The sequence below is a fragment of the Echinops telfairi genome, unplaced genomic scaffold (assembly GCF_000313985.2).
Source record: "Echinops telfairi isolate 266 unplaced genomic scaffold, ASM31398v2 ScPeMD7_31;HRSCAF=116, whole genome shotgun sequence".
Classification (NCBI taxonomy): Eukaryota; Metazoa; Chordata; class Mammalia; order Afrosoricida; family Tenrecidae; genus Echinops; species Echinops telfairi.
In genome coordinates, this window is record NW_022103928.1 from 28229977 (window position 1) to 28242536 (window position 12560).

At 46.0% G+C, this 12560-nt stretch overlaps 1 protein-coding gene across 1 annotated transcript in view; it reads right to left on the reverse strand.

The window, feature by feature from the left end:
• Positions 1–11578, reverse strand: part of CCDC174 (coiled-coil domain containing 174) — a 16367-nt gene extending 4789 nt beyond the window's left edge. The window contains exons 1-6 of the mRNA XM_045290133.1: positions 11485–11578; positions 9122–9226; positions 8422–8522; positions 7183–7241; positions 5793–5970; positions 844–939 (exon numbers count right to left, since the gene is read on the reverse strand). Coding sequence (XP_045146068.1) covers positions 844–939; positions 5793–5970; positions 7183–7241; positions 8422–8522; positions 9122–9226; positions 11485–11526 — 581 coding nt within the window. The 5' untranslated portion in view covers positions 11527–11578. The remainder of the gene's footprint in view (positions 1–843; positions 940–5792; positions 5971–7182; positions 7242–8421; positions 8523–9121; positions 9227–11484) is intronic.
• Positions 11579–12560: the final 982 nt, after the last annotated feature.

Below are 12560 nucleotides of genomic sequence, written 5' to 3' on the forward strand. Positions count from 1 at the left end.
CAACAGCAATGAAAAATCAATGCTAAAATGCAGTGAATTAGATCATGAACAAGTAATACTATATGATATAGGTTAATTCCTACACAATGATTCTGGTGCGAATACTACTCGAAAATGGATACACGCAGTGAATTTTTACCTTTCCTTGATCAAGCCCCAAGTTTCCAGGCCTGTAACTCTCTACGGGGCAGCAAGCCTCATCTTTCTCCCGGAGTGGCTGGTGGTTTCCAACTGCTGATCCTGGCAGTTGGTAGCCCAACCCGTAGCCACTATGCTACCAGGGCTCTTATTCTTATGCCCTAAAAAGGTGTGTGTGTGTGTGTGTGTGTGTGTGTGTGTGTGTGTGTGTGTAATCTAGTTATAAAAGCCTTACCTAAAAAACAAAAAAAAACAAACAAAAAAAAACAGCAAACAAAAATGCATACAGAAAAACTCACAAGGAACATTATTACATAATAAAACCTACTTCTCTGCCCTTGCTTGCTTATAGAGCAACCAAGGGTACATTCTTAGACCCCTTTCTCCACATGGGTTTGGGGGAGGTTTGCTTTGGGCTCTGTTTGTTTCTCTCCTGTTATGTTTCCAGGCTGTGAGCGCCCTTCTAAAGGAACAGCTACAATTCACACGGTTTCCTTTCACTAGCTGCACAGTGTGGAGCACCCATCACTTTCCTGCTAATGGACATCTGTGTGTCCCCAAGGATGAAGAATGCATGAGTGTGTGTGTGTTTGAATCCCCAATTCTCGTCCAGGCAAAGATGCCTCATTGCCCAATGTCCCCTACAAAGCAATCCCTCTGCCTGTATTTCAGAACTGGACAAAACTCAGATCATCACATACTTACAGTCTCCCCTGAAGATTTTTATCCATCTCCAGCAGATGTGGCAAATCCTTTTTCATACAGCGCCGGGATCGTCCTAAGGAATCTACATAGTCCACCCTGAAATGAGAGTGGGCAGATGTGAGGGGTCCGTGCACTGGGGCATGGTGAAGAATGAACACAGACGTCTTTCCTACCAAGAGCCCTCAACCTGCGCCATCACCACCACGAGCAGAGCTTGCTTTTGAAATTCAGTCGACAGACAATGAACTTACTGTGCCCGTTGTACACCGTGAGTTCCAGAAACTGTAGAAAATAATTCATCATACGTGGCTCCGATCTCAAAGACAGATCACCACAAACACCTTTGCTGCAATATCACAGGTCTTTCTTTAATATGGCCAGACAATTCAGAGCATTTTATCAGCATCTTTAATAAGCTTATTCCGCTTTACTCCAGATTCTTAACTTGCTGAAGTCCTTAGCCTTCCCAAATCTGACTTCTCATTTCTCCCACTAAATTATATCAAATTGCATATTTTTCATTATTAAGTGTGGGGGGCGGTCAGATGTGCAGGCATTCCCTCCCGAGGGCAATCAGTTGCCAGACTGCTGTCTCATCCCTCCACAGGGATGGGCCTGCTCCCTGCCTCTGGGGACAATGGACAGGCTCCTGTAGGCGGAATTTTCACCCTACTGATAATGGTTCCTATGAAGACCCACAGGCCACCCCCTAGACCACCCTCTCATTACTGTTACCTATAGTGTAACCCCTTCCTGTGATTAGTGGGCTGGCATGCCCCCAAAAGGTATATAGGCCATGAGTCAGCAATATAGAGCTCTCTGACTCCCCCCTGATCTCTCCTTGCTGGTCTCTCCCCTCTCCCTTGTTCCCTTGCCCTCCTTCCCTTCCCCTTCTCTCCAGGTGGACCACCAAGCTGGGCTGAGGTGAGCAATGCTACCATGTAATGTGTCTGACTGCATTATTGTAATATCTCTCATGCTCTCAATGATTTTACTATAATACTTATATATCTCAACTGTACAATTGTGCATTACTGAACCCAGAAGTAGTATCACTGAACCTGTGATTAGCGGTGGGGGCTGGCCCCCCACTCCTCCCATTGCCATTTTAATTTAATACTGCAATTAAGTCATAGAATTTTGAGGGCATTTTGTAACTAAGAGAAAATCAAGTTACACAGCCAATGCCATAGAAGCATATAACAGTGGCCGCTCTAGTGCTCATTTCAGACCTTTGCCCAATTAGACATCAAGGCAAAACAAAGCACTTCCCTTCACAACAGAAAATAAGGGCAGACTTCATGGAAAAGATTTGCATTATGATGCAATAGACTTTTGATTGTTTAAACCAGTGGTTCTCAACCTGTGGGTCAGGACTCCTTTAGGAGTCGAACCCTTTCAGAGGGATTGCCCAATTCATAACAGTAGCAACGTAACAGTGATGAAATAGAAAAGGAAATAATTTTATGGTTGGTGGGGTCACCACCACATGAGGAACTGTATGAAAGGGTCGTGGCATTAGGAAGGTTGAGAACCAGTGGTTGAAACCATGGTACGGAATCTCCGACAGCCTTTACCAGCGTGCTGACCATACTGTAGGTGGCCAATATGTCTGAGCCAAAGGGCCAATTCGAGCTCAGTCCCATGCCGGGGGCTTTTCTCTTGTTGGCAGCTTGATTCCAGTTAAACACACAGAGTTCAATTGTCTCAGTGTCTGAGAATCTACTACTACAGTCCAAAATTAAGCGCCAAGTGCAGAAAGAATCCTTTTTTGAAATGAATGGGGGAAGCAAACCATCTAGCCAGATGGTCTGCTTAATGATTGACAGTATTTTTGTGGAAAGCTTTCTCACCACCTGGATCTTAACTACCAACAGCATTTTACAAGCAGTTACAATTCTGAAGCGCAATTTAAAAACAAAACTCAGTCAGAAACTGCTTGCAGTGCGTCTTCCTTCACCATATGGAGGCATGCAGCACCTCCAATTGCCCCGCACACGACTCAGATCACTGACAAATTGCTTGAAATCATGCAGGCATTAATAAGCAAAATTAAAAAAAAAAACACTACACATTTGGAAGATGAGATTTCCGCTATGAAAAGTAATTATAGGCTATTCTGTTTGGGGAGCAGGCTTCCAAAACAGACAGATCACAACAAGACTGCAGTCAGCAATAGCGAGATGTAATCAACAACCACCCACTGAGCAACTCCAGGAAGTGTCTGAGGTGCTGCCAGTCCCACAGAGGGCTGGGCTCCTCCCACTGCTGAAGCACTCACCAACACTCTCCAGGAACCATCCAAGGTTTGCCTCACCTGCTTTCTGGTAACAAGGCAGGGTATGTGTCAGAAAGAAAAGGTCAGGCCCAAAGGAGTAGTGAGTGCATTAACTCACCAGGTACCAGGGTACCTTCATTGTAAGAATGGCTGTGTCTCCCTGAGCTATTCAGCTTTTGCACTTCGCCAGTTCTTCCCCTGGACCTCCCTGCCCTACAGGGAGGAGCAAGTCAGAGTCCCAGCAACCCTTTCTTTCTTTCCCGTTTTTTAAAGGACCTTTGCTTTCTTCGTGGATGGTGTTCTTGATGTCGGAAAAATGTGCCAGGGTTCTATCTTCTCACCATACTTAAATTCAATTTGCATACTGAGCAAATAATCAGAGAAGTTGGAAGTGTGGCATCGGGATTGGAGGAAGGCTTACTAATAACCTGCAACATGCAGATAACACAACCATGATTGCGGAAAGTGAGGATTTGAAGCACTTGCTGAAGATTAAGGATTACAATATAGACTACTCCTCAAATGTAAAGAAAACAAAAATCCCCACAACTGGGCCACCAGGTAACATCATTATAAGCAGAGAAAAGTGGTCAAGGAGTTCACCTTGCTGGGATCCACAATCAACGCTCATGGAAGCAGCAGTCAAGAGATCAAATGACATTCCATTGGCTAAATCTGCTGTGATGTTGAAAGCAAAGAGGTGACTCTGAGGACCAACGGCCCTGACTCACACCAGGGCATTTCAACTGCCACCAATGCATGTGAAAGTTGGACATTACACATAGAAGACCAAAGCAAAATTGGTGCATTTGAATTATGGTGCTGGCAAAGAATATTGGAACTGTCTGCCGAAAGAACCCACAAATCTGTGTTGGTGGAAGTAGAGCCAGAATGCTCCTTAGAGGCAAGGATGGGGAGACTTAGTCTCCAGTATTTGGATCTGTTGCCAGGAGAGACCAGTCCTTGAAGAAGGACATGCTTGGCAAAGTAGAGGGGCAGCGAAAAACAGGAAGGCCCAGATGGTCTGATACAGTCACTGCGACAATGGGCTCAAACATAGGAACGATTATGAGGGCGGCGCAGGACTGGGCAGGGTAAAGTTCAACTGTGCACAGGATCGCTACAAGTAGGAACAGCCTCGACAGCACCTAAGGGCAACAACCACCACCAGGGTACAGGTTAGGGAGACATCACCCAATCCCAAGGGTACTGGTGGAAGAGACTGTAAGGGGGTTTTGGGTTTCAGATAGCATGCAGTCACATACCTTGTCCCAGATGGCATCAGCTAGTCATACCACAAGGGTTAGAAGGTAGTTATTCTCAGACAGCTTATGACACCTGTCTTACCCCAGGAAGAGCTAAAGAGCTTGTCCCTGGAGTGCTTGGAAAATACCTGCTCTCCAGGTCAAAGGTCTAAGAATTCTACAGATAGTTCTGTGACATTCCCAACAAATATTCCCACAGAGACAGTTGAGCCTTGATGGGAAGATGGGCAGGCTCTCCCCTCGGGAGAGTGGCCAGGCAGGAGCGTTCCTAGGGAATCTGCACAGCATCGGATCTCGAGTCATTTTAAAGCATGTCGACCGACGTTCTCCATAACAGGGCTCCTCGACAATGCCTGACACCCAAAAAGACGCAAACAACAGCCTACTGCCATCAAGTTGGTTCTGACTCACAGTCACCTACACAGGGCTCCTAAGGCTTTAGGTCTTTATTGGCGCAGACAGCTTCTCTTCTTCGCAAGGGGCAGCTGGTGGGTTTGAACTAACGACCTTGCTGTTAGTCTTTAACTGTTTGCCTGCCAACCCCACCAAGGTTCCTTAGCAAAATCATAAATAGGGAAAAATCGTGATCGTGGAATGTTGAGTCTCATCTCTACTTACTGATACACTGGTCTCTCTGCAAGGGAAGGACTTGCTTGGTCTCTTCGATCATTCACCCACCCAGAGGTCACATTCTGGATTAACTTTCTAAGGACTAAGGTTTATTAAAGGCCTGCTTATATCCGCAGATAATATCCTGAGGGTTTTCTGAAGGGGATTTGAGGCTAATCAGCACTGGAGCTGGGCAGTATGATCAATTTTACAGAGGAGGAAACTGAGCCGGACACGTGAAAACCTGGTGCAGGCTACACGGTCACTCCGGCAGTAGAAAGGAGGTACAGCTGTCCCGTCCTGAGGTGCACATGCTTATGCCACACGGCCAGGCAGTGTCACAGTCAGAAGACTTCCGTACGGACGGTCAACGTCTTTTGACTGGAAGCAGAGCTCCTCCCCAAAACTATCCAGTCTAAAGGCCAGGGGAGGGCAGGAGCACGGGCCATGAAAGCCTTCAACAACTTGGGTGACCACACTGCTGAGCACATCTGTCAGGAGAGATGTAGAACAGTGGTGTGAGAATGGAATCTCTACTCGTCCTCGTGCCTGGGACATCGCAGGAACCTGGTCACCATTGGACTCACCCGAATCCAATCTTCTCGAAAGAGAAGAGATCACGCAACAACAGCTGCACGACCGCACCCTCAGAAATCGACAAGCGTGCACACACAAGCAACTGCTAGAGGCTCAAAGAGCTCATGGGGAATTCCGGGATCTTTTCATTTCATTTTCCCATGAACTTTTGAAGCTCCCTTGTGCAAGTTAATAAAATGTCACTGCGAAATATCACAAACCATTCTTCACTGGGGTCTTGGGGAGGAGGTATGTCTCTGTCAGAAAGGGTTTCTTCGTCATCCTCCCGTGCTTCCTCCTTCCTAGAACCACTATTTGCACCACATGCGTCTATTTCCCTGCGCTTGTCTATGATCTTCTGTGTGAAATCCACAAGGTACATGTCTTCCACTTCTTCATCTAGGGCATAAAAAAAATCAACGTTTAGTCTTGACCTTTAAAAGGCAAGCAGGTATGGTGTTAGCACAAAACCGTCTCACCCATCATCCCTGCTGTTCCACCACCGCAGACAGTTCACTGGACGGTACGCCCACCCCTCCTGGAACACTTACAAAGGCTCACAGCCGCCCAGCGCCCTTGACAGCGATGCTGTACCTACTGAAGTATCTGCCACCAAATGACCTTTAAACGTCTCCTCAAGTTTTCTGCTGCTTTCCCAACATGATCTGGGAGTGAGCGGTACTGCTCCAGAACACGGTTCTAAGACACCACAGAGACCCACCAGGGCCAGTGTGTGAAACAGAAGCAGCGCTGCAGCTCCCATCCCTGCATGATGACATTTAGGAAACCCCGTGCCCACCGGTAACACACCTCTTTAATCACTGGGCTGTGTTATCTCACCTGAACTCTGTGTCTGTGGTATGGGAAATGTTTTAAGGGCCGCCGTAACAGAAGTCATTTGAATTCTAATCAGTGAACCCCACTTGAGTTTTTCCCATAGTGCTGTCCTTGTAAGCTGTGTTCAACCTTACAACAGCTTCTGGGGAATTTTTTCTGAGCAGGAAACAAAATTTCACAGCTGCATCCTGTTCTCTTAAATCTGCCATCACAAAAAAGGAGGTTTGAGCTAAACTACTTTTACAAACAAATTCATTGTGACCAGAGAACTTACCCAGGTGACACTGCTGGGTGCACTGACTCAGCAAGGATCTCGATGCCTAGTGGGAAAAGTGGGTACTACGAAAGCTCTGCCAGGGGAGGTTTTTTCCAGTATTTTGGAGGTTCCCCCTCGTATAGCCATAGCACAGTGACACAAGCATAATTACTCCTCGTTGTCCTTCTTAAGAAACAGAGAATGGCTGTAATCGTGTATGACTGTGCCCCATTTAAACTTTACTTCCCAACTCTGCTTTGCTCAGTGTCACTCCACCTGGTAACACCTGTCTCCAGGGCAGAGGCTGCACCTCGTGGCACCTAACACCCTGCCTGATATACCCACTGGGAAATGGGTATATCAATGCACAGTTTGTTTCTCTGCTGCCATGTAAAGTAATGCACTTGAGTTTCCAAATTCCTCCCGATTCTTGTTTGTCTGCCCCAGCACATAGCACAATAGCAGCAGGGCTATGAATAGCAGAAAGTATACACGTACAAATACAGAATTATATGTACCTATAAAGTCTCCTTTAGTCATTTTCTCATATAACTTAGCTTTTTCTTCCAATTTCTCCCTAGAAGACAATAAAGACAAGTATTAGAAACAGTCTAACTACTGGTACTCTTTGTAAGGCTGTCCCATCCCCTAATTGCTTCCATCTCCCAAGAGACCCATCCTGACAAAGGACCACAACAACAGGCCATGCCCTGCCAGAGAGGATCACAGCTCCACCACGCGAAGACACCTGTGGCCACCACATGGTGTATCAGTCAATATTGTAACAAGAAAGAAAGAGCAGCAAAGGGACTATGCGAGATGAAAGCTAGAGACAAAAACACAAGTAGGAGCCTTGGTGGTGTAGTGGTTAAGAGTTGGGCTATAGTCCTAAGGGTCAGCAGTTCAACACCATCAGCCACTCTTAGTCTTGGAAACTCACAAGGGCAGTTCTACTGTCCTATAGGGTTACTACGAGTAGGAAACGACTGGATGGCAGTGAGTGAGAGAGAGATATGTCAGCTACATGCAATTGTAATCAGTGACTGACCTCTAGATTAATTCTTTACAAGCTATAAAGGCATTAATGTGCTCAGACATTGGGGAAAATCGGAATATGGCTGTATAATACATAATACCATTTTATAAGTTATAGTTCATGGGTACAACAGCAGTAGTGTGGTTAAGTAGACGGTCTTTGTCCTTAAAATTATATTCTTTAATATTTAGAAGTAATGTACCACGATGCTTGCAACTTACTTTCAAATAGCTCTGAAACACGATCATGGAGCACGGGCTGGGGATTGGGGGACTTAGAGTGGGGGCTGGAGGAGAGTGGAGGCACAATGTACAAGACATTAACTCGCGAATTTAAATGAAGAGTACCAGAATGTTCTTTGTACACTTCTTTAATTATTCTATTGGTAAAAAATTTTTAAAAATAGGAAAAAAATTTGTTTTGAAATGCTGTCATACCACCCAGCCTGACTATCCCACACCTCTTAAACATTGGCTGACAATCTTACCACCTAACAAAGGTGAAAAGTGGGGTTCTTGCTCACCTTTCAAACTGAGGTTATAGCTGTCCTGCTCACAAAGCTACAGACTCATTTGCAAATTATAACAATGAGTATTTGGCTAGAAGAATGCTACAAATTAACTCAACCAAAAAAGGTAAAATTTGAAACTTTGATTTCAAAGTGGAATTGCTTGGATAGCCTCAGCAGGGTCATGCTCCGTGTATCAGAGCTTAGCTTTACCTCGCTTTGTCTAACGTCTTCTGTTCCTCCAGCTTCTGCTCAGCGTCCTTCTCAGCTCGATTTGAAACGCCCGCATTCTGTTTGCTCCAGATATTTGGTTTCTGGGGAATAATTTAGAAAGACGAGACAGAGCCACCACGTGATTGCAAACAACCTCTACTTGTACACCAGAATAAACGAAAACAAAGTAACAATACACCGTACGACTGCAGGGAGACAACAAGACTTTACACAACTGCCATGTTTTTTCTCCTGAATGATTACAATTTCAATTCTAATGAAAATGTATCTACTGCCGGAGACTAGTAATATAAATAGCAGATACTATGACCATTAAAATTTGAAAACCATTTGTAACTCTTAAAAAATGTAGTGCTTTCACCTACATATATATTCCTGTATCATTTCATAGTTTATCTGTTTGGACAGATAATACCTATGTCACCAGATAATACTCTCCTCATGAAACAGATATACATTTCTATAACAAGTGCTACAGAAGCAGAAAAATACATTTTCAAGTCAAACTTATTTCACTTTTAAAATTTAAACTAGCTCATGAAGATGTTCAAAATACAAAGCAGGGAATTTTCTGTAGTATATTTATGGAGTGGGCACTCTGGACACTTTCAGAACTCTTAAATGTGGTAAAATTGTCTCACAGCAACCATCCATGGAGATGATCAGATCTTATTTTTACCTTATTCGTTGATTTTGGTTTTCCTGAAACTCCAGAATCTTTTAGAAGTTTTTCTTGTTTGAATTCTTCTTGTTTTCGAAAGAGTTCAGCTTTAAGATCCACTAGCTAGAATAAAATCAATACAAAAACAAAAGCATTAACTTAACTGTAAAGAGTGATTGTCTACGTTATTGTAATGTCTTCATTATATCCTTTCCCCTTGCCCAACAGCAGTCTGGAGTGTGGACGGTGAAGGGGACACGCATTTGTAGCAGCTGGAATTGGAGACCACTTGGTTTGGCTTTGTACTGGATGGCACAGGTTTAAAAAAAAAAATTGTATCCATTTGGCCCAGTGGTGATGTGTAGGGCTGGAAAGTGAATGGTCAGCAGTTGGAACCCAGCAGCCACATAGTTAGTCTTGGAAACCCACAGGGGCAGTTCTCACGATGAGCTGGCTTTGACTTGATGGCAGTTGAGAGTTTTTATGACAGCACAGGGTTACGTAGGGGTATTCACTTAGCTGCTCCATGCCCTTGGCCTTCCTTCTCTCTCTTATTTTTGAAGACTAAGGAGCCCTGGTGGCATAGTGGGTCATGCATTGGGCTGCTAACCACAAGGTCAGCAATTCGAAACCACCAACCCCTCTGCAGGAGCAAAATAAAGCGTCCTATCCCCACAGTGAGTTACAGTCTCAGAAATCCACAGGAGCAGTCTACCCAGTCCTACAGGGTCTCAATGAATTTGAATCAACTCAATGGCAGTGAGTTTGAATTTCTTGTTTGGTTTTGAACCTTCAGCTATCTCAGCCACCACTTTTGCTTGGCAAAAGAAGATATAACAGTTTGTGGGGAATCCTTTTAAAAGGGTCCAAGTAAAACTGCATTTAAGCATGGGCATTTGTAAATCTGTTATTTAAAAGGACTATGCAGAGCTAACTGATTTTTAAGGCAATCAAAATGGCTCACTTCGATGACTTCTATTTTTGGTAAAAGTCCATTTGTAAGTAGCCTTAGCAGAGATTTTAAGAATGAAGGGAGTCGTTTCAATTCAGTACCTAGTATTCTAAAATATTTTTAAGTCAATGAAAAATCTTTGCCCTTTTATCTAAGACTTCTTACCCACCTCAATCGTCCACACAGTCTCTTAATCTAAAACTAGTTTGAAATTTTTAAAGATGCTCAGAAAGTTAGTTATACCCAGATGGCACTTCTATTACGATTAGTAGTAATTGTAACCGGTTAGGATGACTTTAATGTTTGTCCCTTTCTGATTCCTAATCCTCATGCAAACATAACCAGTACTAATTTTTATTGAACAAGTAGATGATTTCCATTATAGCCCGTTTGCATCCTAACACTGCAGTTGCTTTAAGTTCGTATCAAATAAACCTTTGATAAAATGTAATGGAAAAGGCAGTAACTTTTGAGTCAACCATCCTTAATGAACTCAGTTCACTATCACTAAACAAAAACAAAACAAAACTCACTGCCAATTCACTGCCATCAAGTCTACTCTGACTCAGCCACCCAACAGGACAGGTGAGAACTGCTCCAAATGGTCTCCTGGACTGGGACTCTACAGGAGCTGCCAGCAGCATCTCTCCCAAGAGAAGCTGGTGGATTTGCACCAACCTCCAGGGTAGCAGCCCGGGGCTTAACCCATGGCGCCACAGCCCCCTTGTATTGCCAAGGATTCGGCATATATGCAGACGAAGGCAACTTCATCTCCCTGAACCTCAACGTCTTCGTCTGTGCAGCGGGGATTTTACGAGCACCCACCACCGCGTGCGACAGTCCCATGTTGCGCTAGCTACCACGCCAGCAGTCGGACACCACCAGCTGCTCCACGGGAGAAAGACGAGGCTGTCTTTCCCCACGAAGACTTAGAGGCTCGGGAACCCACAGGGTAGGTCTACCTTGTCCTATAAGGTGTCGGCACAGACCCCACAGCGGTTTGTACAGAATGCTGGACCCAATCAAGATCTCTAGCGATCAAAGCACACTCTGAAGACCCGGTTTCCTGGCCTGGAGGGGAGTATGTCTACTAAACAAGAGGGGCAGGCTCAGGTTAGGGTCTTCCTTGACTGTGGGGGGAGGCAAGGCTGGCATGCTCCTGGCGGACAGGAGGCCTGGCCAGTTGTGGCCGGTTAGAGAAGCCGAACCCGGGTCCGTCTCCGCGGGGCGAATCCATCAAGTTCACGCTCGAGCCCGAGGTCGAGAAGCCTAAGCCCGGTCCGTCTCCGCGCGGCGAAGCCTCGGGCACGGCCTTGCCAGGCAGTTGGCGCAGGTGCCCAGTCTGAGCCAAGCCAGGGCCCCGCTCCCGTCCGTCTGCTCTCCGCGTTCTGACTAGTGCGAGAGGGAAGAGCCCGCAGCGCGCCCTCACCGAGGAGGCAGTGACTTCCAAAGGCTTTTTCCTCCGGTCCATGGTCCCGCTGGGGCGTCCCGGGCGAGGAGACGCTCCACGGCGCTCCGGGCCGGTCGTGGAGCGCGTAACCGGAAGTACCTGTTGACGTCGGCCTGGAACGTCATGCGTAGGCGACCTGTTGGCGCCATCTTGTGAGGGTCTTGGCGTGGCTCGTGATGTGTCCGGCGCCATTTTGGGAAGGTCGACTGCGGAAGGTCATCGAGAGGAGGGCGGAAGGGCGCCATTTTGAGAAGGGCAGCACTTGGCGTTCGGCTCCACGGACGCCATCTTGAGTGGAGCGGATCGGGCGGAGAGCGGGCGTGGCGCCATTTTGGGAAGGGCACGGAGAAGGTTGGCGTCCTCACCGTGCGAAGAGCGTTAGCAGGGTCGCTGCAAGGAGACGTGATTCGAAGATCCAGCAACTAGCCCCACTGGTGGCAATCCACAGCCACATATACACAAGAGAACTCAGGGCTCTGTGGGAGAAAGGTGGACCTCAGCGGCCAGAATACACACACCGTGGAAAGCCTTAAAGGCCAGGGCAGTTTATTCAGCCCTGTAAGGTCGGTGTGAGTTGGAATCCACTTGACTGTGGTAGTGAGGTGAGTAGTCCTCGTGAGTTGTAATCAAGTTGACAGTAGTGGTTTGGCTTAGGAGCTGAATCCCATTTAAGGAACCCCCATGTATGCCTGGACCTCTCTGACCCCTTCATATGCTAATGTATTTAACGTTCACAAAAGTCACGGGAGATACAGATGATTACAGAGTCGTAGTATAAAAGAGAGCAACAATTACTGAGTCAATGTAAACTTGTGCAGCCCCATAGGACTGTGTAGAACTTTGCCCCAGAGCTTCTGAGGCTGTATTACTATTTTTTTTAACAGAAGCACACTTCCTCATCTTTCTCCTGATGAGTTAAAAATGCTGACCTCTCCTTACCTGCATAATGCTTAACCTAATGCCACCGCGGCATCTTACAGTGCTCATAGGTAATACTAACACTACAGGGTACTTATTCCAATTCATAGGAACATAAACGCCAAAAATAGACTTCC